At 41.0% G+C, this 26,332-nt stretch overlaps 12 protein-coding genes and 3 non-coding genes across 15 annotated transcripts; 10 read left to right on the top strand and 5 right to left on the bottom strand.

The window, feature by feature from the left end:
- The first annotated feature begins 770 nt into the window (after positions 1 to 770).
- V1516DRAFT_403450 (uncharacterized protein) lies at positions 771 to 2,342 on the top strand. The gene has a single exon (XM_066918992.1). It carries the CDS (start codon positions 870 to 872, stop codon positions 2,028 to 2,030), a length of 1,161 nt encoding a protein of 386 aa, XP_066776650.1. The 5' UTR covers positions 771 to 869; the 3' UTR covers positions 2,031 to 2,342.
- V1516DRAFT_676571 (uncharacterized protein) lies at positions 2,232 to 4,006 on the bottom strand. The gene is made up of 4 exons (XM_066922441.1): positions 3,700 to 4,006; positions 3,426 to 3,564; positions 3,159 to 3,374; positions 2,232 to 3,086 (listed from the first exon to the last, which is right to left on the bottom strand). Exons 1-4 carry the CDS (start codon positions 3,723 to 3,725, stop codon positions 2,424 to 2,426), a joined length of 1,044 nt encoding a protein of 347 aa, XP_066776649.1. The 5' UTR covers positions 3,726 to 4,006; the 3' UTR covers positions 2,232 to 2,423.
- Positions 3,921 to 6,530, top strand: V1516DRAFT_696180 (uncharacterized protein; the record flags this gene model as incomplete). The annotated part of the gene is made up of 2 exons (XM_066924028.1): positions 3,921 to 3,924; positions 4,696 to 6,530. 2 exons carry the CDS (start codon positions 3,921 to 3,923, stop codon positions 6,528 to 6,530), a joined length of 1,839 nt encoding a protein of 612 aa, XP_066776648.1.
- Positions 6,531 to 7,116: 586 nt separating this feature from the next.
- V1516DRAFT_402140 (Alpha/Beta hydrolase protein) lies at positions 7,117 to 9,372 on the top strand. Its single transcript, XM_066918990.1, has one exon. It carries the CDS (start codon positions 7,526 to 7,528, stop codon positions 8,990 to 8,992), a length of 1,467 nt encoding a protein of 488 aa, XP_066776647.1. The 5' UTR covers positions 7,117 to 7,525; the 3' UTR covers positions 8,993 to 9,372.
- Positions 9,373 to 9,499: 127 nt separating this feature from the next.
- V1516DRAFT_676563 (Alpha/Beta hydrolase protein) lies at positions 9,500 to 10,952 on the bottom strand. Its single transcript, XM_066922440.1, has 2 exons — positions 9,819 to 10,952; positions 9,500 to 9,751 (listed from the first exon to the last, which is right to left on the bottom strand). The coding sequence occupies exons 1-2, from the start codon at positions 10,643 to 10,645 to the stop codon at positions 9,664 to 9,666; spliced, it is 915 nt and encodes a 304-aa protein (XP_066776646.1). The 5' UTR covers positions 10,646 to 10,952; the 3' UTR covers positions 9,500 to 9,663.
- Positions 10,953 to 11,096: 144 nt separating this feature from the next.
- Positions 11,097 to 12,401, top strand: V1516DRAFT_676561 (nucleophile aminohydrolase). Its single transcript, XM_066922439.1, has 9 exons — positions 11,097 to 11,272; positions 11,356 to 11,370; positions 11,430 to 11,474; positions 11,530 to 11,562; positions 11,612 to 11,659; positions 11,713 to 11,859; positions 11,922 to 12,036; positions 12,085 to 12,160; positions 12,228 to 12,401. Exons 1-9 carry the CDS (start codon positions 11,223 to 11,225, stop codon positions 12,344 to 12,346), a joined length of 648 nt encoding a protein of 215 aa, XP_066776645.1. The 5' UTR covers positions 11,097 to 11,222; the 3' UTR covers positions 12,347 to 12,401.
- On the bottom strand, positions 12,332 to 15,636 carry V1516DRAFT_652282 (P-loop containing nucleoside triphosphate hydrolase protein). The gene is made up of 3 exons (XM_066920276.1): positions 15,075 to 15,636; positions 14,434 to 15,030; positions 12,332 to 14,383 (listed from the first exon to the last, which is right to left on the bottom strand). The coding sequence occupies exons 1-3, from the start codon at positions 15,351 to 15,353 to the stop codon at positions 12,689 to 12,691; spliced, it is 2,571 nt and encodes an 856-aa protein (XP_066776644.1). The 5' UTR covers positions 15,354 to 15,636; the 3' UTR covers positions 12,332 to 12,688.
- A 195-nt stretch (positions 15,637 to 15,831) lies between these two features.
- On the bottom strand, positions 15,832 to 15,924 carry V1516DRAFT_t48. The gene has a single exon. It is a non-coding gene; the product is annotated as a tRNA-Phe (tRNA).
- A 104-nt stretch (positions 15,925 to 16,028) lies between these two features.
- On the top strand, positions 16,029 to 16,118 carry V1516DRAFT_t53. The gene has a single exon. It is a non-coding gene; the product is annotated as a tRNA-Val (tRNA).
- A 2,448-nt stretch (positions 16,119 to 18,566) lies between these two features.
- Positions 18,567 to 20,169, top strand: V1516DRAFT_686075 (uncharacterized protein; the record flags this gene model as incomplete). Its single annotated transcript, XM_066923648.1, has 2 exons — positions 18,567 to 18,920; positions 18,970 to 20,169. The coding sequence occupies 2 exons, from the start codon at positions 18,567 to 18,569 to the stop codon at positions 20,167 to 20,169; spliced, it is 1,554 nt and encodes a 517-aa protein (XP_066776643.1).
- Positions 20,170 to 20,495: 326 nt separating this feature from the next.
- Positions 20,496 to 20,569, top strand: V1516DRAFT_t54. Its single transcript has one exon. It is a non-coding gene; the product is annotated as a tRNA-Met (tRNA).
- Positions 20,570 to 21,031: 462 nt separating this feature from the next.
- Positions 21,032 to 21,900, top strand: V1516DRAFT_625811 (uncharacterized protein; the record flags this gene model as incomplete). The annotated part of the gene is made up of 5 exons (XM_066919724.1): positions 21,032 to 21,181; positions 21,235 to 21,307; positions 21,360 to 21,562; positions 21,614 to 21,715; positions 21,769 to 21,900. 5 exons carry the CDS (start codon positions 21,032 to 21,034, stop codon positions 21,898 to 21,900), a joined length of 660 nt encoding a protein of 219 aa, XP_066776642.1.
- A 481-nt stretch (positions 21,901 to 22,381) lies between these two features.
- V1516DRAFT_625781 (uncharacterized protein) lies at positions 22,382 to 23,192 on the top strand (the record flags this gene model as incomplete). The annotated part of the gene is made up of 2 exons (XM_066919723.1): positions 22,382 to 22,669; positions 22,725 to 23,192. The coding sequence occupies 2 exons, from the start codon at positions 22,382 to 22,384 to the stop codon at positions 23,190 to 23,192; spliced, it is 756 nt and encodes a 251-aa protein (XP_066776641.1).
- A 38-nt stretch (positions 23,193 to 23,230) lies between these two features.
- On the bottom strand, positions 23,231 to 24,829 carry V1516DRAFT_676547 (RNA polymerase III RPC4-domain-containing protein). Its single transcript, XM_066922438.1, has one exon. The coding sequence runs from the start codon at positions 24,759 to 24,761 to the stop codon at positions 23,424 to 23,426; it is 1,338 nt and encodes a 445-aa protein (XP_066776640.1). The 5' UTR covers positions 24,762 to 24,829; the 3' UTR covers positions 23,231 to 23,423.
- Positions 24,830 to 24,840: 11 nt separating this feature from the next.
- Positions 24,841 to 26,063, top strand: V1516DRAFT_652269 (uncharacterized protein). The gene has a single exon (XM_066920275.1). It carries the CDS (start codon positions 24,961 to 24,963, stop codon positions 25,927 to 25,929), a length of 969 nt encoding a protein of 322 aa, XP_066776639.1. The 5' UTR covers positions 24,841 to 24,960; the 3' UTR covers positions 25,930 to 26,063.
- The last annotated feature ends 269 nt before the right edge of the window (positions 26,064 to 26,332 follow it).

Here is a 26,332-nt window from a genome sequence, read left to right as displayed (position 1 = left end):
CTTTCATTATTGCTGATGGCTACTCACGCATATATTTGAATTGCAGGATGCACGTATAATAAATACATTTAAATGGTGACGAACACTACTTCTTATGGGAACTACTTATTTCACTTTCTTTGTATCCTAATGGATGATCGGGATCACGGTAGAGTTGCCGGCTTAATTATCGTACAAGACCGCATCTACACCTCCGCAGCTCGGACAAGTCCGTGTGTCACGTGACATACGATCAATCTATCCCGGAGGAGCATTTGGATAGAATTGAACGCATCCGAAATTGAGAGAACTGATTTTCACGCACACAATAGATTTAGCGGAAGTCCGGAGTATTGATACGAATCAGCCGTTGTTATCTATGCATTTTGTCCGACTCAGTGTTCATTTCAAGGTAGAATTCAGCGGCTTTTACTCATAGACAGCTTGGAGCTACATCTGGAGTGGATCAAGTAATACTAGATACACTATCAATTTTTTTACTCTTTCTATCAACAAACAAACTTTTCTAATATCCCGCGATTTGGTTCCAAAAAGTTTGAACGCTTCATCCGCGGACCCGCTCTTCCTTCGGTCCCTGGCTTCCTCACTTCCCCTCCGGTACCGATCTTCTCGTGAACAAAGCCCGCCGGATATACTAATGAATTCATTAGCTCGCGGGACTAATCTGATCATCACCCTGCGGCGTATGCGGCGTATGCGGCGATCCGCAGAGACACGAACTTCGAGTCTCACTTTAGATGCCGTTGTCAAACACTTAAATAGGCCGTGTTCTCTTCTCGAATATTTCTCAGTTTCCCTATAACTATCAAATTCCAATTTCAAAAGTCAAACCAGAATATCATACATTACTTCAAATATAGGATATCAATATGTCTGCTACTGCTACTATCTCTACCGCCTCTAACATCGCTCACGTTGAACCTTCGGAGGACATTCTGCAAGTCCAGCCCTTGCCCGATCGTTCTTTTGGTGCTAGAATCAATCTTCCATCATACACCAATGACCCTTCCAAATTGACTGATGAGGATTTTGAAAGACTATTCCGTGCTGTCCATGAAAACTTGGTCGTGGTAATTCCCGAGCAGGCTGAACTCCCAGCGGATTCTCAGTACGAGCTCACTAAGCGGTTTGATCCCACCTGCGAAGGCGCATATGGCCACTCCAAGGAATTTCGCCATGAGAAGTCCGTCCTTCGCCGCGATGGTCATTCAGTCCCATCCCAGCCACAGGTCCAGATTCTTGGACAAGGAGACCATAGCGGTCATGTTGGTGTGGAGAATCTTACCCTTCGTCATCCTACTCATATGTCTTTCCACAATGAGCCTCTGTCAGAGGAAGACATGTCTAATGGCTACACTCGATTTTACAGATGGCACATTGACTCGGCTCTCTATGGTCTCGCTCCTCCGGTAGTAACGACTCTGTTGGGAATTGACTGTCCTGTCGGCCAGCGCCAGAAGATTAGATACGAAGACACTGGTGAGGAGATCGAATCGGATGTTGCAGCTACTGCTTTCGTCTCTGGTGCTGACGCATTTGACAATCTCACCCCTGAGCAGCAAGAATTTGCCCTTGGCACAACTGTGGTTTACGCTCCCCATCCTTATATCTTTATTTCACAGGCCAAAGCTACTTCCGACGGTCTTACCATGGTCTCTGAAGGAAGAGAGCTTCCCCTAGACGAGCTACCAGAATGGGAAGAATCCAAGATCAAGCGTCTACCTCTTGTATGGACCAATCCCGTTACAGGTCGTCATCATCTTCAAGTCCATGGTTGTTGCATTTGGCGTCTCGAAAGTCCAGAAGGTGTTCAAGAACTGGAACAAGCACGCAAAACTGTGCACTCTCTCATGCGACCTAACATTTCTCCTTCAAGCGTCTATCTGCATGATTGGGCTCAAGGTGATCTCGTCATATTTTTCAACCGTGGAGTTTGGCATTCAGTCACGGGACAATTTGCTGCTGAAGGTCATAGGTTGATGCATCAGTGCAATATTGCATCAGGTACTGATCCGGTTTGTCGTACTTGATTTGGCGTTGGCCTTTTCTCTTTCTTGTTTTGTCGGTATATCTCATCTTGCCTTTTATAATTTTTTTATTTTGTCAGCTTTAAATTATATTATTTTGTTGTTTCCATCATTTGGGAGTTTTATCATATTCAAATGTAAGGCGTTTGGTTGGTGATTACCTCACTTGGGATTTTGTTCACAATACATGACACAGGTATCTAATTTTTGAAAACAGTTATTCTTCATGTAGCATTGAAATCACTAATTAGTTACAATCACTTATAAAATAGCAAAACAAGAAAGAAAACAATGCCGATGATTCAGATTCGGTACATGTCATCGAGCCCTCTGTGAAGGCTATGACATCAATCGAATTCATGGTCAACTAGCTTGGAATAAATCAAATATCTAGAACTACTTAAATAGTTTACGAAGTCTGTCAGTAAATGATAATGATTTTTTGCTACCACTTTCACCCGCCGATTTAGTGAAAGTGTTAGCCTCACTCTCAGAGTTTGTAATGGTACTGCTGCTTACGTTTGATGAATCCTCCTGTTTGCTTGCCACCGGTGCCTCCTTCTTTTCAAATGCCTGCATCATCGAAGGAGTATTGGGCATAACAGGCCCAGGAGTCGTAAAGAAGGCACCCATACCTTCGGATGCAGCTGCTGGCTTGATACTGGGAGTCTCGATGGGGAGAATATGAAAAGTTGGCTCACTGCCTGGTGTGGATGGCTGTGCTGATTCTGACTTATCTTGGACAGGAGGCATGTTGGTAGGAATAGCAGGACCGGGAGCAGCAGAAAAAGCATTCAAGGCTTCTTCAGTAGAAATTTTCTTATCAGCCATCTCGATCTTTGAAGCTTCGATGTCGTTGCTAGTTGTTCTCTGGGATTCTGTCCGATCTTCAGCGGGAGAAGGTTTAGAATCTGAAGTATCATCACTAGGAGATACATTGTGCTCAAAGGGGTCCGTGTCCTCAGACCCTCCTTGTATTGAAGCAGTGGCGCCGTCTACGTCATCACGTGTGAGGGAAGCAGGAGGCGATGAGCTTGAGCCGTTCTGGGAGGTAGAGGTCTGAGTAAGAGAAGTTAGTCGATTTGGCATTGAGAAGAGGGCAGGAGCAGATCGACAAACAGCTCAACATACCTTTGCAGTAACTGGCTGGATCAAGTCCTTAGAATCTGATACTGTCGATGCGGTCGAGGGTTCTGTAAGTGGTGCAGAAGATTCCGCGACATCGGTGGTATTAGGGAACACTTGTCCCGATATTTCATATTCCTCCAATACATTGTTTTGAGCGCCATTGCCATCGTATTCCGATCTCGCGGTGGGATCGATAACCCATTTGTCATCTACCACAAACTATGATGTCAGCAACATAAACTTCATCGCAATGCTCAAAGAAATAGCTACTTTATATAGAGTACGCTCTGCAGGGACTGGCACAGAACCAGCCCAAGTATTATCGCTTTGCTTAGTGAGACAAAGAGATTTTGACCATTGATCGAATGATCCAGTAACATAGACCTTATTGGCTTCAGGATTTCGAGTCCTAGCAGGCTGATTAGCAGTAGATCGCGCTACGAATTGTAAGATTCATCAAAATCGGAGTGGATCTCCAATAATGCTCCCTTAACAATAAGGATGTTTATTAAATTCTTGGCTGCTTTATAATGAGGATACTTACCATATGAAAGTGTGAAGGTAATGCATAATTTTCACGATCTACCAACTGTTCCTGCAAATTACAACTGAAAACGCAAGGAGAAAGAATAACTCAATCTTTAAGACAGTTACCAAATTCCGGATTAACAAATAAATTTCAAGAATGAGCTTCTAGCTGCAATGTCAGCATACAGGCAAAAAATAAGACGAAATCTTGAGAGGGGAGAGAGCAGGGGCTAAATCATGGGTCTCTCTACAATGCCGGCGATCCAGTCCCGCCTTACTCTAATACTCGCGAACAACCACACCTAGCACGAACAATGGGTACCACCCACTCTAGGACTATTGGAGGGGTTTATCGCCAGCATGTGACAGCATGGCCAATAATTAGTACTGAGCAACATAACTGTCACTCTGCATTCACATGATCTGTGTTTGGTACTAGGCCGTATACGCGTCGCTGGAATGATGAGATTTGAGGGAACGTTGAATCGAGTCACCGCCACATTCCTAATATAGATGGCATATCTATCAACGCGTTGGGTTGAATATGTTTTTAAGTGCACAATATTGGGGACTTTGTTAAAAATAGCCACGCAATGATACGCGTAGTACAGCTGGGGATCGCTTGTGCTTGCCTAGCCACTCATACCAGCCACTTCGCTGGCTTATTGGAATTCGCTCGTCAAGTCTTCTTCACACTCTTATTTCCTCCATCTTTGCCTCCTCGCACAATTCAGAACAGCTCTTGAAATTGTTTCACTCAACATCTTCTTCTTGGAGCACATACAGCGGCGATATTGCTAAACAAATTATTTGCTAAGATTCTTCTTGGATCTGGTATCGCTATTTGATTGCTCCTTTGGTTTCCACGGAAACGCCTCCGTCATTCGCGTGCGTGTCATTCCCTAATTTTTATTGTATCCGATTTCAAATAATATCTACGCGCTATTTGTTATGCGGTTGCCTTCTGGACGTCCTATAGCGGTAGTGATAGCAACCTTGTTGTTTCACTTAGCTTCTGCTGAACGCTTGATCAAATCTACATCTCTCCAGACATGTATGGAAAATTCCGATTTCTCTGCATCCCTTTTCAACTTTGTCTTCACACCGGCGAACGAGAGTATTTCTATCGATGTTGTTGCAACTTCAACTTTAAGCGGAAACATTACTGCTGTAATTGAACTTATTGCATACGGCATTACTATTCTAGACACTACTCTAGATCCATGCACGACGTCAGAGGAGAGTCTTGAACAACTCTGTCCGATCACTCCGGGTCAGTTTGATCTAGAGACAGATATCAGTATCACTAGCGATGTTATTTCTAGTATCCCTGGTGTTGCATATACTATCCCAGATATCGACGGCACTGTGAAAGTTCGTATTTACGATGATGACGGTAACCAGGTTGCTTGTGTCTCAGCAATGCTGTCCAATGGTAAGACTGTTAATTCAGTTATTGTCAAGTGGGTAACAGCAATTATTGCTGGTGCTGCCTTGACTGTTTCAGCTATTGCTTCTGGTTTAGGTCATTCTTCAACGGCAACCCATGTTGCTGCTAACGCACTTTCACTTTTTGGCTATTTTCAGAATCTGGCTGTCATTGGTATGTGTTCAATGTCGCTTCCTCCTATCACATCTGCATGGACTCAAGACTTTGAATGGAGTATGGGTGTTATCCGTGTTGATTTTATGCAAGATATTTTCAGCTGGTATATCCAAGCAACAGGAGGAACTCCTTCAGTTTTTCTAGAATCTCTATCATCAGTTTCTATTCTGGTACAGAAGCGTTCTTTGGAAGTCTTGAACCGACTGAATCGTTTTCTTCCTCGATCGAATAACGAATCCGATTTGAGTACTATTTCTTCTACTTATTACTTGCACGGCATGAAACGTGTTGCTTATCTTGCAAGTATTGAAATTACAAATTTGTTTCTGACTGGTTTCACTATCTTCCTTGTATTCATTGTGTTTGTCAGTCTTCTCGTTCTTCTCATTAAGTTGATTTTGGAAGGGTTGGTTCGGATGAACGCTATTCGAGGTGATCGATTTATTGAGTTCCGTCAGCGCTGGCTCACTATTACTAAAGGAATCATGTATCGTATGATTCTGATTGGTTTTGCTCAGATGAATATTTTTTCATTGTGGGAATTCACACGTCGTGATTCTCCTGCCACCATTGTGTTGGCGGTTGTCATGCTTTTAATGGTAAACGGTTTACTTGCATGGGCTGCTTTTAAAGTAATTCGACTTGCCAAGCGGTCTGTCCTGATGTACAAGAATCCGGCTTATATTCTTTATTCCGATTCCTCTGCTCTTAACCGATGGGGATTTATTTACGTGCAATTCAGAGCTACCGCTTATTACTTTATTATTCCTGTTCTTCTTTACACTTTTATCAAATCGTGTTTCATTGCTTTCGGGCAGTCGGCAGGCACTGTTCAGGGCATTGTACTCATGATTATTGAGTTCTTCTACTTAGTATTGATTATCTATTTCAAGCCTTACATGGACCGACGGACTAATATTTTCAATATCATAATTCAGACAATTAACTTTGTGAATGGGATTCTATTCTTTTTCTTCACAGGTGTCACAAAGGTGCCAGCTGTTGTCACTGGAGTGATGGGAGTTTTGTTCTTCGTCATGAACGCAGCATTTGCGCTTATTCTACTCATCTCTATCATTATTTCGTGCACTATTGCTATGCTATCTAAGAATCCTGATTCTCGATATCAACCTATGCGCGATGATCGTGCAAGCTTCATTAAGTCGACGCAGCAACTGCCGGCAGTACTTGAGCTCGAAGCATTGGGTGCTACCGCCCGCGAGCATGCTCCGAAATACTAAACAAATTTGATCTATTTTTGTGTAACGGCGTTGTGAAATATTGTTTATGATTTAAATTTTTGTACAGAATATTCTTTTTTCGATGTTTTTATCTAGCTCACCACTATACACTCATTTTAGTGGTCATATTTTTGATTTTTTCTTCTGCATTTATTTAGTTATTTGGTGCCATTACAGGATTCGCACCAAGATTATGAATAAATCTGAAGTGATTGGAAGGATAACTAAGTGGTGGTGGTAAGAGGGGAGGAGAGTCTGTCTTAACAGTATTGAGATTTCCCTGTACCGAAAACGGGAGTGACAGCAGGTTAATGTTCAGTCCATGTAGTAGTATCTCCAGCTATCGGGATGAACACATCCTCGGCCATCACAGTATAGAGCCAGCCGTTCCTGATTATTGTTAAGCCGATCTATCTCTATCAAGGCTAGCTGCCAGTCCAAAGTGTAACTGAGCTTGCAACTGGACACAGACTCCGGCCAAATTCTAAGGCTTATCGGCTCTATCATCTGCCCTTACCCTCATATAAAGTTCAGCACTATGCCGGCTAATTTCCCAATAGCGTAGTTTTCTAGGAACTAGCATGTAAGCGGTAATTCTTAAAAGTAAGTATTGCTTGTCTACTATCTGAGCCGGTCGCGCAAGCCTGACTACGGCCACAGAGGACAAGAGAAGGAGAAGCTCCGCAGTTCAGGCCAGCCATCACCGCTTCCTGGCTGCTGTACCAATTCGAAATCGTTTCGCACTCGATTTTCGTTTTTGAAGATTTGAGCTAGCGGACATCGTTGTTTTCTTTTCCAGTTTACCACGAGTCTCGGTCAGCTCACTAAGTCAGAAAGATACTGGCTGTGTGTATTCGGTCGGTCTGAATTGGTTTTATTCAATTACCTTTTTGCAAGTTCCTGCAGTCGAGCAGCACCACATCGCAAACGACCAATATTGTAGGCGCGCGTCATCAATATCTTCACTTTCTTATTGCACTTGGCCGATTTTCAGAATGCGATCCTATCTGTTTGAGCCGGCATCATATTCCGAAAAGCCTAACTCGATCGTGAGTATCGACCAGGCGGAAGATTACGATTTTGCTCATCTGGATGGCGTTGCAAAAGAATACGATCCCGTACCAATCTCTGTTTCTTCTGACGACACATCCGCAAATCCTCTTTACCGAACTTTTTATATATTTCAAACTAAGTTATATGCCTTCTTTTCTAAACTTTGGCAGAAGATTCGAGGCATGACTCGGAAACAAAAGATTATTGTTTTTGTTTCTGCTGTTGTTATTTCTATTGTGCTAGGTTTCACACTTGGCTATTTAACTCCAGATGATGAAGATACTCCCTATCCTGCTTCGTATTACCATCATTTACATGAGCTTGAGTTGGAGACTCAAACTTATACAATCACCGAGGGTAGTCAAGCTGACGAGCAAGAGGTCGCCTATATTTCCACTCTGGGAAACTCCAGTGATCTTGATGGTGCTTTACTGTCCACTGCTAATCCTGATGATTCTGCAGTCAATGCTGAAGAAGATTCCGTGTTAGCTACTGGCTTTTTTGGTTCTTTGTTTGGTGTGGGAAATCTTTTCGGATCCTCTTCGCGCTATTCGATCTCGCAATATCAGTTTGAACATTTGGAAGAGCTCGCTTTAGTCAACAATGTGGCTTATTGTATTCCTTCTCCAGGGATCTCTTACCCTTTCAATTGTACCCGTGCTTGTGAAATCTTCTATCCAGGAGTCGAAATTGTTACTTCATTCACAAATACAGCTTACGATACTTCTTGTACTGGATATATTGCTGTGGACCATCGTCCTGGCTTTGAGCGAATCTTGCTTGTTTTTCGTGGTACACAGACATTTACTAACTGGCTGACAAACATTGACACGCTTCAAATTCCTTACAAGTCGACTAGTATGCCTTGTCCAGGATGTACTGTTCACAGGGGTTTTTATACTTCTTATGTCGACACGAAAGACTACATAACTCCGACTTTGAAAGATCTTATAAAGAAATATCCAGAATACAGTCTTCTTGTGACCGGTCATTCTCTTGGAGGTGCTATTGCTGTTCTTGCAGGGGCGGATTTGCTTGGAATGGGTTATAAGCCTGAAATCACTACATTTGGTCAGCCCAGAGTTGGAAATTCCCGGTTTGCGGACTTTTTCGACTTCCTAGTTTTGTCGTCTGATATTGTACGTTACAGAGTCACTCATAAGTCTGATCCGGTGCCTCAAGTTCCTTCAGGAGCGGACTACAAACATGACTCGAATGAGATTTATATATCCAAGGGCCCGTTGTCACCCAGCCCTGAAGATTGTTATATTTGTGAAGGACAAGAAGACTCTGAGTGTTCCTATGGCGAAGGAGTTGTCACTACTTTAGCTATTTACGGTCGCGATGTTGCATATCGCGCACATGTGGAATATTTCACTCGAGTAGGATTGTGTCGATTCCAGATATAATGTCGTCTGTTTTTCGAGTACTATTTGATAGTCCGTAATACGATTGTATTTGAGCGACATAAGATTCCTGTTCTGTCTTGTGCGTTGTGATTAGAGAAATATTTTCTCTTCGGAAAATGAGTTGTGCATTCAAATTGTTCTGTTCTTATTTTGATGTTGTTATTGTTTGAAAGTTAATTTTTTTTGTGCTTTTATCGTTCGGAGTTTGCTTTCACTGTCAAGGTATTTTGCTTTTGCGATTCTATATTCAGATGTTATATTTATCAGGCTTTTTTCTTCTATTTTTGATTTGTTGCGAGTCTATCGTTCGACCGAACGAAGTGGTTATGTTATATTTATTTTAGATAAGGATGGGATTCTTGGTGGGTCTGCATGTTCGACATTATATGGAAGCAGACGAAAGGTGTTTTTGCAGGTGATGCTTTTCATAATTTAGGAGTAAGATAATTTGTCGATTTCGAATGTTCGGTGTTCTAGTTTGACCATAATATTATTTTGAATGATGAATTGAGTATTGAAAGTAGTATATTATGTATACGGAAGAAGTCAACGAGAGTGACTTCAAGTTGAGCGTTAACAATCTATGGAACTAATGAAAGGACAAGCCTAACGCCAAAAAGCTTAATCGATGACAGCACTTATTAGTTTGGAAAGAAAGCGTATGAAAGGCTTTATTGGACTTTTTTGTCAATGAAATCATTTGAGAAATCTATTATGGACGTCCAATATCCGTCCTTCATGTATGTTTCATTATGGGAACTATAAGAAAGTTAGAGAAAGAACGAAAAACGATCGGAATAGACTAAAAGATTTATGCATTACATACGCACTGGCAAACTGACGCAAAATTTTGTTTGGGCTTCTGCAGACGTCGAAAAGATATTGCATCTGCGAAGGCGGCACAATCTCGTCTTTCAGACCACTAAGGAAGAGTATTGGGACACTTGTGATGTTGGGTAAAAGCTCCTCAGAGGGCCATTTTTGATGGCAGAGGAAAGTAAAATACCGTGCAATTGGTAAAAGAGATGGGATCAATGAAGGAATACTGCGGAATGTGTTTTCTAAAATGAGTCCTCGGATTTGAGATTGATGCTTTTCAGCGAGATAAATGGCAACAGCACCACCGAGACTCTGACCGTACAGAACGATTCCTGTCGTCTTGAGATCTTGATCATGCACAATATATTGAAAAACTGTCTCAGAATCCAATTTGATTCCAGTTTCGTTTGGCTTTCCAGTGCTAAGTCCATATCCTCTGTATGAAAACAAAATCACGTTGTATTGCAGGATTTTGAAGAATGCAGAAGCTATTGGAAGTCGATGTCCCATATTTCCTGCGTTTGCGCAGCAAATTATCACCGTATATCCCGAGAGACGTAAGTCAAGATCATTCTGTTTCATTACAAACACCTTGATCTTCTCACCATCACCCGTTTCCAACGTAATGTCCTCATACGGAATATCGTATCTATCCGGCGTCTGTACCTCTGTTCGACTACCCGCCGGGAAGTTGCTAGGATATATTAGCGCTGTTTGCGCAAAATACAGCAAAGCAGCCAACGCTCCTATACAACCAATACCAGTAGCAGACAGAACTTTAAGACTCCGTACCAACATCTTCACAGACCAATCGCCGCCATTCCAAATCTCCATCTTAAGACAGAAATAACTATGTTTGGATTTCTTTGATCGCAAAAAAGTTCCACTGTAAGCTGCTTATGATTGTGTACTGAGTGAGATTTCCGTGCGTCAAACATAAAAATGCCAGAAGTATCAATCAAACAAGATTCCGACACTTTGCATTAAAGCGTATCTATCAGCAGCACGAAATTAGATAAAAATATTCTCGAAATATAAGCAGATCTGATAAATAACAAATGAAATCCAAAGGCGTCTGAGAACTGATCCAGTTGCAGAGTAATTTCAAATCCAGATAGCAGCGAATATTATAGACTCATCTTCTCTAATATCTATTTTCTCGACATATGGGATCTTACGACATCCCACATTAAAGTTTGGATGTGGTAAGGACGAAAGATAGGTCCACGAAGACCTTATTCTGCCGCACGGCGTAAAGCTGCGAATCTGGAGGTAGTCCACTCGATATATCTATCCAAAGCAGGCTTACTTTTGCTTGATCTGCAAATAGTTCGAACAAGTCGAGGCGATTTAGATAAGGATCGACTTTATCACTATAATTAGTATTCCCGTGAAGGATCGATAAATAAAAATGAATGGAATTGACATCGACATGAACGCCTTAAAAAAGGGCGAAGTCAAGTATGTCTTTTGTCATCCTCATAGTCAATAGATGGATCAATCGTCTGTACTAAGTGTGAGATTCAGCTAACCAACTTTTATAGTCTCGGGACCTCAATGTATGTTTTTTGTGAAATCCGAATGTCACCAGAGAGGATTGACTAATGGCTTTGGTCAGTATGGCGGTTACATACGATGGAGGAGTCATTCTAGGAGCGGACAGGTGAGCAAATCAGCCAATTTTTTGACGCACCATTTGTTTTCTGACCGGTCGACAGTCGAACAACTACAGGAGCATTTATTGCTAATCGGTTAGTATGCTGGCATGCGCAATTTAGGGTACCTAATGGATTGTTTTAGTGTGACCGATAAATTGACTCAGGTGCATGACACCATCTGGTGTTGTCGGTAAGTCGGACATGAATAGTCTTGTATATTGATTATATATACTAAATTTGTAGATCTGGTTCTGCTGCTGATACTCAAGCTGTCGCTGATATTGTCAAGTATCATCTTTCAATGTACAGTGTATTGAACGAAAAGCCATCTACCCGCATCGCAGCCTCCATATTTCAAGAGCTGTGCTATTCTAACAAGGATGCATTAACGTGAGTCTAAGATTTTTGGCCCCCCCCCTCCTTATACCTAGTATTCTGATTGTTTTAACAAGGGCTGGTATCATATGTGCTGGTTATGATGAACGCAACGGCGGCGAAGTATATAGCATTCCTATCGGCGGCAGCGTCCATAAGCAAGAATATGCCATCGCCGGAAGTGGTTCTACGGTACGTTATTTTGATAATAAAATGCTAAATACTGATTTTTCTAAATAGTACATCTACGGTTTCTGCAACACTCGGTTCAAATCAAAGATGACTAAGGATGAGACTGTTGAATTTATTAAATCAGGTATTTTCAATTTTTTTTGTTCAGTGTGTTACAATATTGTCTTTACCTTGCTAACTTATTCAATAAGCACTTACACAAGCTATCAAATGGGACGGAAGTTCGGGTGGCGTCATTCGAATGGTAGTTCTAAACAAAGACGGCGTTGAGCGGTTGATTTTCTATCCAGACGAATATCAGAAGAATTAATCAAGAGTTGTATTGTTTTATATAGTATGCCAATTATTTTTCAAATTCCCTAAAATTTACTGTATTGTTTACATTCGCCTAATACTTTCCTTGGTCTAAATTCATGGATTATGATGCGGTAGTCTTCCCCTTTAATATTATTTTCGTATTTATGATGATATAAACCACATATCCATGGAATCCGTCCCTGAACGTAATCAAAAGATGTTCAAAAAGTGCATGGTAAAGGCATGGCGTTTGGAACCTTTTTTATAGCATTGACACGTCTCTTATGATGTTAGCAGAAGCTTGTGATACGGCCTCTATATTATGTCAATAGCATATCCAAGTAATCTTCCAATCTTAAAGTGAATCTATCAAATCCGTCTCAGCTTGCATCCCAGCAATCCACATTGGATCATCAACAACTTGATCATTGAAAGATTTCCCATAGCGAAACCGAGCCCTGCTGTTTATTGAGTGCTCGATTTTAGAATAGTAAAGAGGAGTATCAAGTTCGCTCTGAGCAGGAACCCAGGAACTGCCTTGCTCTCGATCGAACAGATGGTTGCGACTGCAAAACGATAATAGAGTTCGCCAATTTATATCTCTCTGCAGAACTGAGATATTGCCAATTACCACTAATAGCTCTTTGGATCGAGTTATAGCAACATTGAACCGTTTAGCTTCATGAATGATGCCCATTCCTCTTTGGTAATCTTGCGCTAGAAACCGATCTCGAGTCCTTGTAGTGCATACAATAACAACACGGAATTCCGCTCCCTGATAAGACTCCACTGGTCCTACGTTAACATCACGAAGACCAATCTTACGCAATCGGTTGCGAACTCGCCTAATCTGCTCTCTAAATGGGATAGCAATTGCTATATCTGCAGGTCGAACGCTACATTGCTCGATGAGCGAACGCACAACTGCTTGGCAATGGTCTATCTCAGTTGTATTATACCAGGATATTCCATCTTCCACCATTTCATCCAAGTCACGATTTTCAATGAACAGCATGGGAATTTCAGAATTGGGTAATCTAGTCCAAGTAGTTAGAGAATCGACATTTGTTGCCTCAGGTAACAGTGTATCGAAATAGAACAAAGATGAAGGTACTGCTAACAATCCGGCATGGCTTCGATAGTTGCGTATCAATGTGGTAAATCCAGGTCGAATGTATGGTAACTTTACAGTATTGGAATGAGACAAATGTTTCCGAGCCAACGGATGGCAGCTATAGAACGGCAAATTCATAAGTCTCTCAAACAAGGAAATTTCGAGATCCGAACACCCTGCTTGTCGCAGCGCAGTTCTAGGACCCAGCTGATTGTGGTCGCCTGCCATAACGAACAAAGGTGGATCCACATCGTTAGAGTCAGGGGGGAGTACAACTCGCAGTGGTATCAGACAATCTGGTTCTGTTCCCTGCCCAGCCTCATCAATTAAAAGTGCATTCCAATGTAAGCGTTTAGGTGAACTATAGCCAAACGCTTTCCGCATATAATCATCTAAACGCGACAAAGATCTGTTGGTACATTGAGCTTCTAGCAACAATTTTGCATCCCTGCATGTGCTCACAACGACTCGAAATTTCATGAGCTTTGCGAATTCTGGCAGTACAAACAAGTCAATCGCCATTACTGAACTGGTCTCGCAATAATGAAGTAATTCCATAGGAACTTCAGCAAATGATCTGCGGTCGTTATTCAGTCGGAAAAGATCCTGATTGCTCATGTTATGCCTCAGCCGAAGAGCAAGGGTGTCAGCTGCTGAGTCACTAGGAGCGCATAACAGAATATGACAGTCAGGATTTGATTTAATCAGCTGGATCGTTGCTTCGACAATAGTCCTTGTTTTTCCTGTTCCAGGAGGACCAGAAATAAGATAAGGCACGTGGCCATAATTCTGCGACACAATAGCATCTATAGCTTTCTGTTGCTCGAAATTCTGGCCATCATCCACCCAATCAAAATCAAAAGTACCTTTAGATAAAGTAGTCTGCATAACCCCATCTAAGTCATTCGGAAAAAGCATTTCCCGACTAAAATTATCCTAGATTTTATTACTAACTTTTGCTTGAAATTTTATTCCAATAAACGTACCATTCTGTCAACCAATTCCAAGGCAAAATTTCTCACGGTATCTATACGGACAGAAAAAATCTGATGGTCCGTCGTGAATTCAACATTGAACAAGTTACTTTCTAAAATCAAGCCGTCTATTCGCACGTAAACCAAGCCGTCATTCCTATTTATTTGCCATATAATGCCTTCATGTATATATCCAGTAAAAGACGCAGGTCCATGGGCTGCAAATTGCGGTCGCAACTGTCGGAATAGTAATAAATCTCCAATTGCAACATCAGGGGTAAATTCCCTGATTCCTGGACAGCTCAATGCAAACATAAATGTTGAAGGATCACTGATTTGTAATGGCACCGAATATAAGGCATATCGTGCGACTTCAGCTCTCTGAGCTGTCAAATCTGCGCTTAATAAATAGTTGAAGTAGTGTTGATAAGTAGATATAGATAACTCTTTCGATTTCAAACTGTTTGCAACCGATAAAGCCTGTTCAAATGTAGATGGAGGTTCATACTGAATTATCCTATTGCCCGCAAACTCTTGTACATACATCTTCCAATCTACGCAAGGTGGGGCAACCGATGAGGTGCTTAACGCAGGATATGAGTTCACACTCTAAAAGATTAGTGGAATAGAAATAATACTTCCTGCAAACCTACCTTTTGCCAAGATGGAGTGAACTTGTTCGCATAGATGTCAGGAGTCCATTCATCATTACCAGCATACTCCTTGATACTGAAACTATCATCCTCATTACCTTCGGATATCTTTATAATGCCAGATAGAACTGTTAATGGCAATAAGCTTCGATTAGGTAAAGATTGGGGTGAGTACACATTCGTTGACTGCAGTTTGCGTTGAGGTAACGATGTTCCAGCTGTTCGAGCTGGTTTGTCTTCCCTCAATGCCCTTGAAGTTACAGGGACTCTCTCATCCATATTGCTAATGACCAAGTTCCAAACTGGTATGCTCAAGGATTGCCCTCTCTCTTAATAGCCTACTGCGAGAATTAAAGAAATAATTTTGGTGGAACTCAGTCTGCTTTAGAGGACACCCGTGCAGCTGTAGTCTCACAGAGTTCACTCTCTGAACTTGAGACTAATGGGCTTACACCAATTCGAGTTATATTCATATCAGACCTGGAATATAGCGTTATCTGCTTTCATAGTAATCGATTGTTATAATAAATTGGTTAGAGTAAAGACATAGTTTTTAAAATAATATCAGTTCCATTTTATAGTTAAGCCGCTACTATCTAGTATGAATCTCCAGACAAAGTGAATTATTTGCTCTGATCAATCTCCCAACAACTGCCCCTGGACCATCTTGATAATTTTAAAATTCCGACTCTGTCAAACTTGCTCCAAAAAATTATCCAAAAAAATCTTCAACTGAGACATTGGAGAAGTAAAAAAATGCGATTTTTGTGGATCGAACACAAGACCTTCAGATATATGATTGACTGCTTTTAACTTCAGTCTGACGCTCTCCCAACTGAGCTAAAACCGCAACTTCTTAACTAACAAATTAAATTATAGTCTATCTGGATACTGGATCTGAGAAGATCTACATTTGGATATGACTATCTTTATGTTTAATAGGGTTTATAAATAGGTCCAGTGGTGTAACGGTTTATCACGTCTCGTTCACATTAGTGAGCTTTAAATCCGAGGAGGTTCCGCGTTCGATTCGCGGTTGGATCATATTTTTTTTGGTTTGGCTAAATCTGACTTATTATACATAGAAATTGCTTGCTGGTGTATCATTATTTATCGACCCGTTATCATGTTATTTTATTTCTAGCTATGCTTGGAAATAATTGGACAGCTCTCACCTTTGGCGTTAGAGCTCTAATAGATAGATGAAATCTCAATTAGATTGCCTTTGGAGATTTGTGAATATCGGCAGCAGTTGTTGGAACACTTGGAGGTAAAAAAAAAATATGCTGCCTAATACTCTATCTGTATAGGTTGAAAAACGGTTAGCACTTTCAGAGCGTTTCACAAAGCCTCTGCTGAATAAATGACTTGACCAAATAAACCTTCCTGTAGAAAATCAACGAGTGGATCTCATTCGGATGCCTTCAAGACAATTGTGAGTAATTGAAGATACAGCGTAGACTCTGCGGCTTATTTTAACTAATGAACTCCCAGAGGGCACACTCTAATTACTCATAGCCACACTACTTCTATGCTGTGAATTACAATGCGTTGATATGTGAAATTACAAATAATTCGAAGATAAGTGGGAAATATAGAATTCCAATTTAGTTTTTATAAGAAATAAGACTATTATTGCTAAATTGAGCTTTCGTTGAAGTGAAATTATTAGGTTGACAGTATGTGATGTATTCATTATGGCTTCATGACAGAGTTAAGCAATCGCTTGTCGACACGTACCAGATTTGTCGGTTCTCAAATATCTATTCTTTCGTAGACGTTCAGCTATGAACAACGTATACCAGAACTTAGGTCTATGCTCAATTACACATCAATGTCTTAGAATTAGCAATTTCTTTAAGTTCTTGTTAATGTGACAGTATTTATTACCAAGAAATACTGCATTGCAACTTTAGAATTCCGAAAGCAGTTGGTGAATTATTGTGCTGCTCTTGGATAAGAGCAAGTCATATGCTAGCACAATGCAACCAGTTTCAATAAAACCACTGCAGATACTGAACACAAAAGAAAAATCGTCAATTTCAATAAGTATTTCAAATAGAAAAAACGTATATTATCCTGGTGATACGTTGTCCGGGTCAATTACTGTTTATGCAGGCAGTGATTTGGAATTCAGCACAATATCAATTTCACTAGAAGGAAACGCAGATTCATGGTTTCCATCCTTGAGTGCGGGTGGACCAGGAATACGAACAAGAAAAAGAGTAAGCATGCAAGAACAAAAACTGTACTTTATATTAACCCAAAAAAGTTTCTTGACATGATTCAGCCGTTCAATGGCAATCTATTGCCAAACCCAATGGTATTGAGGCAGAGTTGTTCATATGCCTTTCCCTTTTCCTTTGTACTTCCTGACGCATTGCTGGATGCTGAGTGTGAAGAATTGTCTTGTCATTTACTATTGCCTTCATCTTTGGGTGACGCAAGTTCCAATAAACCAGACTGTGCACCGGATATGGCTAAAATCGCATATTGCATACATGCACGAGTGAGCTACAAAGGAATACCTTTGATCATCCAATATCAAAAACTTCATGTGACAGCCTCATATGAGCCTCGGAATGATCTTCCACCGGAGTATACGATCGAAAATCAAGAATATAGTAAATCTGACAACGGATTCAGCAGATATTACCGAACGACATCAAAATCTAAGCGATCTCTATTTCGCACTGCAGATAGTAGTGTGACCACACTGGAAGCCTCGCTTTTGAAGCCTTTCATATATCTTCAAAAAATTCGGCTCCTTTGCTAATATCTCTCTCATATTCTGCGGATGATGATATTCTCAAAATCCCAAAACTAAAATTTTTGAAAGCCAAGATGAGGGTATTCACATATTATTCTTCAAGGCCAATGACTTGTATTCCGACACCAGCAATACGTGGCCTCGATCCAAGTGTCGGACTATATTATGAATCATTCGAACTCACACTGGAAAATAAACCGCAGTCAATTGAGTGGACAAAGGAATCCAACAGGCACATGTCCTTCCATTCAATTGTGACGGTTAATTTACCTGAAAATTATAGCCTTGTTCCAAATTTTTGGTACTGTCTCATTGGCAGACAGTACATAATTGAGCTAAGCATTTCTCTCTCCCATGCAGGAAAATCGACATTGAAGATTCCAGTCGATATTTTAACTTCGCCTGTGGCCGAGTCTTTATTACAGAAATCGAGAGAGCATTGATTCTTAAGACACGGAATTCTTTTTTAGTTTTTTGAAACAGTAAAATGTAGATTGAGGAAGCAAGGTATAATAGTTTTTGACAAAAAACGTGAAGCTCTTTCAGTCGCATGTTAAAGTTTCATTACTGCCACACCATTCTTATCAAGCCACACTCTCCTCCTCCCAAGCTTAGATTACACAAGCGGAAATGAGAGCAAAATACTTAAATATTCTACAAGGTGCAAGAGCCAGAGACTGAAGAGATTCAGCTATTGAGCTTAATCCATAAAGTACATCATTATGGTTTTTACTCGATCCACTCGAAGAAATAATGCCGGGGGTGATAGTCCTTCAGCTTCTGTTCCCATTCATCGCGCAAGATCCTTCGATGATTCCACAACCAATCCTCGATTTACTCTCTTCAAAAGGCAGAAAGGTGCTAGAGAAGGTCAATGCTACTCTGACGACTCGCAGCAAATATCAATCCATATTGAAAACAAAAAAGATTCATACAGCCAAGGAGATAGCTTTTCAGGTCATATTGAAGTACGACCAAAGGAAGATATTTGTGTGTCTGATGTATCCATAACTTTGGAAGGGTCAACTTGGACTTGGAATGTTAAAGCCGGAAATAAACAAGTCAAACGAAAAATTGTAAGTAAAATCAAAAACTAATCTTCATTGACATACTAATAGAGCCTAGTTTTTGAAGATGCCGTATCAAGTTCAGCTAGAGGATCTGCCGGAAAATAAGATAATCCGTTCTGGCTCTCTCTACACTTTTCGATTCTCATTTGTCCTCCCAGAGTTTTTGCTCGATACTACATGCAACCACATGCAGTGTCACCGACTTCTACCGTCATCACTTGGAGATGGCTCAGCGGGAGCAATGAATGACTTTTCACCTCAGCTAGCTCGAGTTACTTATCAAATATTCGCTCGCGTTTTGTCACAATCTCCAGGAACTGAAATGTCGATGCCGTATGCTGTTTCAACGAAAATTCACGTCGCAGCCGCTTACAATCCGGATTTTGACGTTCTTCCACATCACCATTTCGAAAATCAAGAAGTTAGCTTATTTGACGAAGGTTTTACTCGATTTTACAGAATTCAGAGAAATATAAAGCGAACAATTTTGAGTCGTGTCTCTCCGGGTAAAATTACACTCGAAGCTTGTGTCGTCAGACCATTTGTATATAGGAGTGAAGAAAGCGTTCAATTACTGCTTTCGCTTTCGTATGCACTGGCTGGCAATACGGATCTTGAACAGCTACTAGATTTAGTTCCACAGCCAGATTCTGTCTTCATTAAGCTTTGTATCTATACATACTTCTCCACCAATCCTGTTTCCTATATGCCACACCCCAGTTCGAGTGAGTCTGATCCAAATCTTAGTACTTACTATGTGAATTATATGATTGGAAGCGAGCGATTTAGTGGCACAAGATGGATTAAGGAGTCATCCAGTCAACTATCATTCCAGAGAATGATTTCGTTGACTCCTCCTGAAACAAGTCTCCTGATTCCGAATTTTTGGTCCTGTCATGTTGGAAGACAGTATGAAGTTGAGATCACGTTGCGTCTTTCGGGAAATACAGCTCCAGTATCTCTTAGAATCCCAATTGAAGTAACTACGTCGGCTACTGCTGACTTAGTATTGAACCAGGTTGTGTCGTTAGGTTTTCACTCTTCGGAACCATACTCTAGGGTGGAAAGTTCTCAAGCAAACAATGAAGAAGATGATTCAGGTTTAGAAGCCGTTTCAAATTGGCCTGAATCAGATCGTGGACGTGCCCACCGATACTTGATATCTAGTCCTACATCAATTCCTTCACCGATTGCTTCTAGAGATCAAAGTTTCACAACAAGGCATACATATCGTCAAAAGGTAGCCATCGAATGAGAAATGTTTTCCTTGTGGATATTTAAGATATTTTAGCTGTCTACAGAATACTATAGAGTGGTGACCGTACATGAATATAGTAGTTCGAGGAGTTCTCTAAAGCTTTGAGACATGTCGTGCTCAAAGTAGGACCGAACAGCATACGATCTTTATTCGGGGTAAAATCTGTTTCTCTATAATAGATTGAAATAGCAGAGAGTTTTTAACTGAGTGTCGGTTCTAACTAGGTTTCGTTTAATAGCCGATCGCAAACTAGATGGTGCGGTAAAATATTCTTAATCTTTATCCCTATATGTGATATGGATTCCTATGCCTTCACATAAGATGCCTTGGTGGCTTAGTTGGTTAAAGCGTGAGTCTCATAATCTCAAGGTCGTGGGTTCGACTCCCTCCCGGGGCATTTTTTTTTTCGTTATTATTAATAGTCTACGACTTTTTACTCGTAAGATTCAAGAGTCTTTAGCCCCGATTCACGTTGATTCAAAATTCTTCTTGGTTAAACAACTACTAAGTAAGGATAGTAAATTGCCCCGCCCCTTTGGAATATTAGCATGCTCAATCACGTCGAAAGTTGCTACTGAAGAATTTTTTTTTTGCAAATTGATTGTCAAATAATTCTCAGTAGCTTTATATACAAAATTGTGGTGTTAAATTACCTACATCTATTAAAGTATGTTCCATTTAATCGAATAGAAGATGTACTTTACTGATGAACTACTTAGCTGATGAACTGGGTCTGACAAGTAGCTGTCGACATAAAGCCTTTCCTCCCAAAATAATAATTATTGGAACTAATCTTTGAACTTGGAGATTTCGCCAGAAAATTAACAGCTACAATCGAGTAAAGCAAATTGAAATAAAGATGGATATACATAGTCCAATAATATCCACCGGCTCTGTTGGTAGATCAAGATCCAGCGGTCAATCTGCAGCATCTCCTTTAGATCATTTGAATGAGGAACGCCGAGAAATCGAAGACAGACTTACAGTTCTTGGTTCTGTATTGGAATCGGTATGCTTAACGGTGTTCGATTATTCTAAAGCCTGTTTAGTAACTGAATCTAGCATCGAGTCGATATGAGTACCCCGCTGCTAACTCCAGATGGTTTTCCAAGGACCGACATTGACGTCGCCCAAAGTAATTGATTTTACCTATGGAGAGATCTAGAATATATAGTTAATAATGCTAGTTCGAATAACTCGTTCCCAAATCATCCACCTTCTAAATGATCGAAAAGCACTTATGAACAAAATCGAATCTCATCTCTACGAGCACTATGCTTCTCAGCGGCAAGCTAGCTCGACTGTGACTAGAAATCAGCCAGTTGAGCCAGAAGGAGTTGCATTTGCGTATGTGGACTCAGTGGCTGATAATAGTCCTGCACATAAGGCGGTAAGGTTTCAGAACTTTTAGAACAAAATTTGGTGGCCTTACTATCTCTAGGGACTGCAACGAGGTGACAAGATTATCAAGTTCGGTGAAGTCCACGCGGGGAATCATCAACGTTTGACCGGACTGGCGACAACCGTTCAATCAAATTTTGGAGTATGTCGTCAATTTTTCTATTTTGGTTCACCGCTGTATACTCATGAATTTAGCGTCCTATCGAAGTAGTCATCAGCCGAGCCATTGAGCATGCGGAAGGATCTGGAATTGTATACCTCTCTCTCACGCCTCAATCAGACTGGGGTGGTAGAGGAATGCTGGGATGTTTATTTGTCCCACTTTAGTTCTTCACTAGTTTAGTAGATTTCGAAATGCATGCATTTTAGGTGGTGGCATTCATGAAGCAGCAGTTTTACGCCGAAATTATTAGATAGCGTAATATTTGGTGAGTTCTCCTACCGACATCTACGATCTGACATGTAAATTGATCAACAGAACTGAATAATCAACCTTCGGTTTTTGGTGACAAATTATTTTTAAAGTCTATCTTGATATTAGTCTAAATTTGTACAAAATTGAATTAATATTACGCCCAAATTCGTGTAATACAAATTCACCACGAGATCGTATCTAGGCTGCATTTCCTTAACAAGGGTTTAATACCAACACTTCCAATTCACACCTGTCCACTCTGATTTTCTCCATTGATCTTTACAGTTCTTTGTTTGTTTTCGTTAAACTCTGTTGTTGGATTTTTCTCAAAAATCGATTATATTATTGCGTTCTGCTTATAGTGTATTATATTTATCAGTTTAATTTGCCTGAATGAAGTTTTACCCAAAGATTTGGCTTGTACTGGCCATCACGGCTGTAGCCAACTTCGGTCTTGCAGCTGCTCAGGAGAGCGATTACGAAGCTACAGCTCCCAAATTCGAACTTCAGACTTATTTTGAAGAAGTTGTTGATGTCATTGGCGGGTCGCAGCCTTTAGTTTCTAATGGCAAGATCAATAATGTTCAAGTGCTTCTTACGAATCTGGAAGATAAGCCGGCGTTCATTCAGGTAATCGGGGGAGCTTTGTTTGATGTGGGCCAGAGTGCACCTATCGAGAACGTGAGTATTTTGGAAAAGCTTAATGATATTCATCATTCCTAACAACTGCTTTAAGATTTCAGCTATTCGTGTTGGACCACTTGAGGTTAAAGCAAATTCCGAGATTCCTATTTCCTACGATTTTGAGCTGGACCGAGAGCCTAAGGATTATACTCTACAGATCGCTCTGCTTGTCGAGTATGAGGGTCAGCTAGTCCAAGCAGTTGCGTTTAATTCGACCGTTACTTTGAAGGATCTTCCGCTTTCATTTTTCGATCCTCAGCTTCTTATTGTCTATGTTCTTTTGATTGCCTTTTTTGGCTTCGGAGGATATTATGCTTATTTCAGTTTTATCCAGCCAAAATACTTCCCAGTCAAGAAGACGGTTAAGAAGACAAAGGCCAAAGCTACTCCCATCGTCGCCACCTCGACTGGCACTGATGGTAAGGCATACGACGAAAGCTGGATTCCTGAGCATCACTTACGACCACGATCTCCTAAGCCACGAGCTGCAAAGAAGACCCCAAAGAAAGCCACCAAATAAAACTCATTTTCCAGTGGATTGGTATAGACATATGGTATACCATTCTATAATATTTTGTATTTATGTATGTAAGAACACTGGAGATTAGTGAACTATTATCAAATAAAAAATTAGTCGAAAAGATAGTAGTGTAATAATGAGATAATGAGTATGAATGAAATCTCTAAAATCAGTCGTATCATATACAGAAGCGTTATCCTCAGTTAAGACATATATATTATATTAGAAAACTTATTTGTCAAATAAGGAATCAATATTCGGGGTAGCTACGACTTTTTTGACCACTTGGCCAAGTAGAGTCGCCTTATAATTATCAGGTGTATCATCTATAACGACTATATCTTGAAGAAATTCAGTTTGAGATCCTCTGTTAACATCCATTTCTATGCCACCATAGATTAGAGAAACGCGACCTGATTTGCGAATGATGAGTCTTCCGACTAATCCTTCACTGCCATCTGAAACTGAGTCAAAACCAATATCATCTGCCGAACTATCTTCCGTTTTAACTTCGCTTCCATCCTCATTAATATTGAATATGCTGTTTCCTGAACCGTTGCCCGTCATTCCTTCGGATGGGGAGATGCCGGAGACTTCGGATTTTACCTGGAATGGAGACTCCCTCTTAACTACGCCAAAGTTTGGATCATGGCCCGATAGCTTTAATTCTGGAAGCATTGGACCCAGCTGGAAGCAAAACAGTTTCCGTTCTAAAGAATCTAGTTCGTCGCTGGCAAATACACGAGTAAACTCCTCTTCTTCCAAAGATTTTGCAGTGTTATCCTCAACAGCCTCTTCAGCAGCGCTAATAGGTTCGGTTGAAATAACTTCTCGAACTGGAAAATACCTACCTATTTCCGAATTTGTATTTTTGGTCATATTTCCCACTTTAGCAATATTGATGCGTTCGATTCCGTTCACGACCGTACTCTCGTCGTCGCTGTCATCCAGTTGCCCACGATTAGTAGACTGGCCGTCCTGCTCAATTTTGAATCCGGATGAGTGCAAGACCGTATTTGATCCCGAAGTTATTTCGGTATCATATTCATTTTTGGCTAGCGCTTGTAATAAACTGATTCCTGGTTCTTTTGGAGTCGTGTTTATAGGCCGTCGTTCTACCGCAACAGATCGTCTCACTCTAGAATCTCCAAATACAGGATCGGCAAATGGACCTGAAGCCACGGTTGATCTAGCCTCATATTTAACACGCCCACCCCTTCGGCTTCCTCTGCCACCTCTGCCCCCTCTGGGTGAAGGAGTATGTGGAATGGATTCTGCACTGACTGGTGCACTGGCATCGCGCTCTTCCTTTGTCCGTCTAGCGACGAGTTTCGGTTTAAATTTTAAAGCCGCTGAAGATGATGAAATTCCCCCTATAAGGTCTGAAGGCCCTGATGGAGAAATACGATTGCGCGAAAGTGAGTCTAGTCGAGGGTGTAGAATTGGAAATGTGCTAGATAAAGAAGTTGATATTGAGCTCTCGCTTCCAGACGGGAGTGCTCGAGCACCATTTCGAGTGAGCGCAAGCGATTTAACGGTCCGATCCACCTTTTCCTCTTCCGAACCCATTTTAAATGTTGCTGCTTTTGGACAGCTGGATCAGTTGAGATCTTTCTCTGACAAATTGACATTCAAGCAGTACCAGTGGGAGATGGGACAATTGCTATAAACTTTTTCTGCGATGTGCGGCGTTTAAAGCTCGTCACGAAATTTAAGTCACCAGGAGTTAAAGAGGAGCAGCAATACAGAAGTGCTCAGCCAGAACGGAATGAAGGAAAGGAGCAAAAAAAAAAGGAAGACAGAGGAAGAAGGATCTCTCTTGAAATCTATCAGTACCGATGATATCTCAGGAAACTTGAGTGAATCACTTGTGAAGAGAGTGAAATTGGAAAGAGACACTGCAGAACCTGTATCGAAGTCAAAGAAGACATTTCACACCAAAGGTTTGTCAGATTCTCTCGACACATTAAATGGCAGTTACAAGACATATCTATACGTCTATGCACATGACAGGCCCTCATGGAAATTTTCCAAGCCGAAGCAGAATTGGGTATTGCGACATCTGCATAACTTCTCTATGATCCCCGAATCCTGGGAAAGCATATTGCTGTCTTACCTAGAAGGACTACCAATAGGCTCAGCACGAATGAGGGTCATCGCTGACGCTAAAAAAATTGTAGCAGAATCTGCAGCACCTACAGGCGAGGGAAGCGAGGACGTGACAGGACCTGAATCCCAATCATCGCACTTGGCAATCGCAAGAGCAAACGCTATCTTAGATATGTTAGAAGGGAAATCTGATTCTACTAGTGAAAATTTTAGCGGTGAATCTGGCAGTTCTAGTTCAGATGACTCGAGCGAGTTAGATAATTCTGAATCGGAGAGTGTCAATGGTTCGGAGGACGGTTCACTCTCCAAGTCAATGTCCAAGTCCAAACCTGGCGGTAAAAGTTCTTCGTCAAACGACAATGAAATTAATAAGAGTGCACAAGCATCTAAAAAAAGAAATAAAAAAGGCTCCGAACATATGAACGAAGATAGCAGCTCGGTCAGCCAAAGCGATGATGATTCTTCGAATTCAGATGACACCTCTTCGGCTAGTGAGGATGAAAGTTCATCTGCCACGACCGCGTCTGAATCTTCCGATTCTTCGTCGGATTCGTCGTCGGATGACTCTTCGGATGAATCAGACGGGTCGGATCTTTCGCAGACGACTTCGTCTACGTTCCATGATTAGAACAGCATGTTTAACTTTGTACATAGTCTAATAAAGCATTTTGCGATTTGCATGTTCAGGCTGGTAATTTTAGGTATAGCTACATATTTCACTATTATTGTATAAATCCGTAGGAAATTGGCACTTCAACAGAATGATATTTTGAAATTTTTGTACCAGAATGAACAAATTGTTACATAATCTGCGGTCTGATTTGTACGCATTTGCCCCACGACTTCATAGTCACCCTTACCCAAAGGACTTTATACTTTCCTGGTTCAAGGTTGCCACGGTCATTTTAAGCGATAGTAGTAGAATGGCCATAATTCTTACTCTCGTAAACCTATATTTTGACGTTATTTTGATTTGACAATCTGAGTAATAGTAAACTGTGTACCTTTGGTTTGAGCTGTGTGAACTGTGT

The sequence above is a fragment of the Lipomyces oligophaga genome (genome assembly GCF_038497815.1).
Source record: "Lipomyces oligophaga strain CBS 7107 unplaced genomic scaffold V1516scaffold_5, whole genome shotgun sequence".
Taxonomy (NCBI): domain Eukaryota; kingdom Fungi; phylum Ascomycota; class Lipomycetes; order Lipomycetales; family Lipomycetaceae; genus Lipomyces; species [Lipomyces] oligophaga.
The sequence above is the reverse complement of the archived record's forward strand: the minus strand, read 5'-3'. Positions and strand labels throughout refer to the sequence as shown.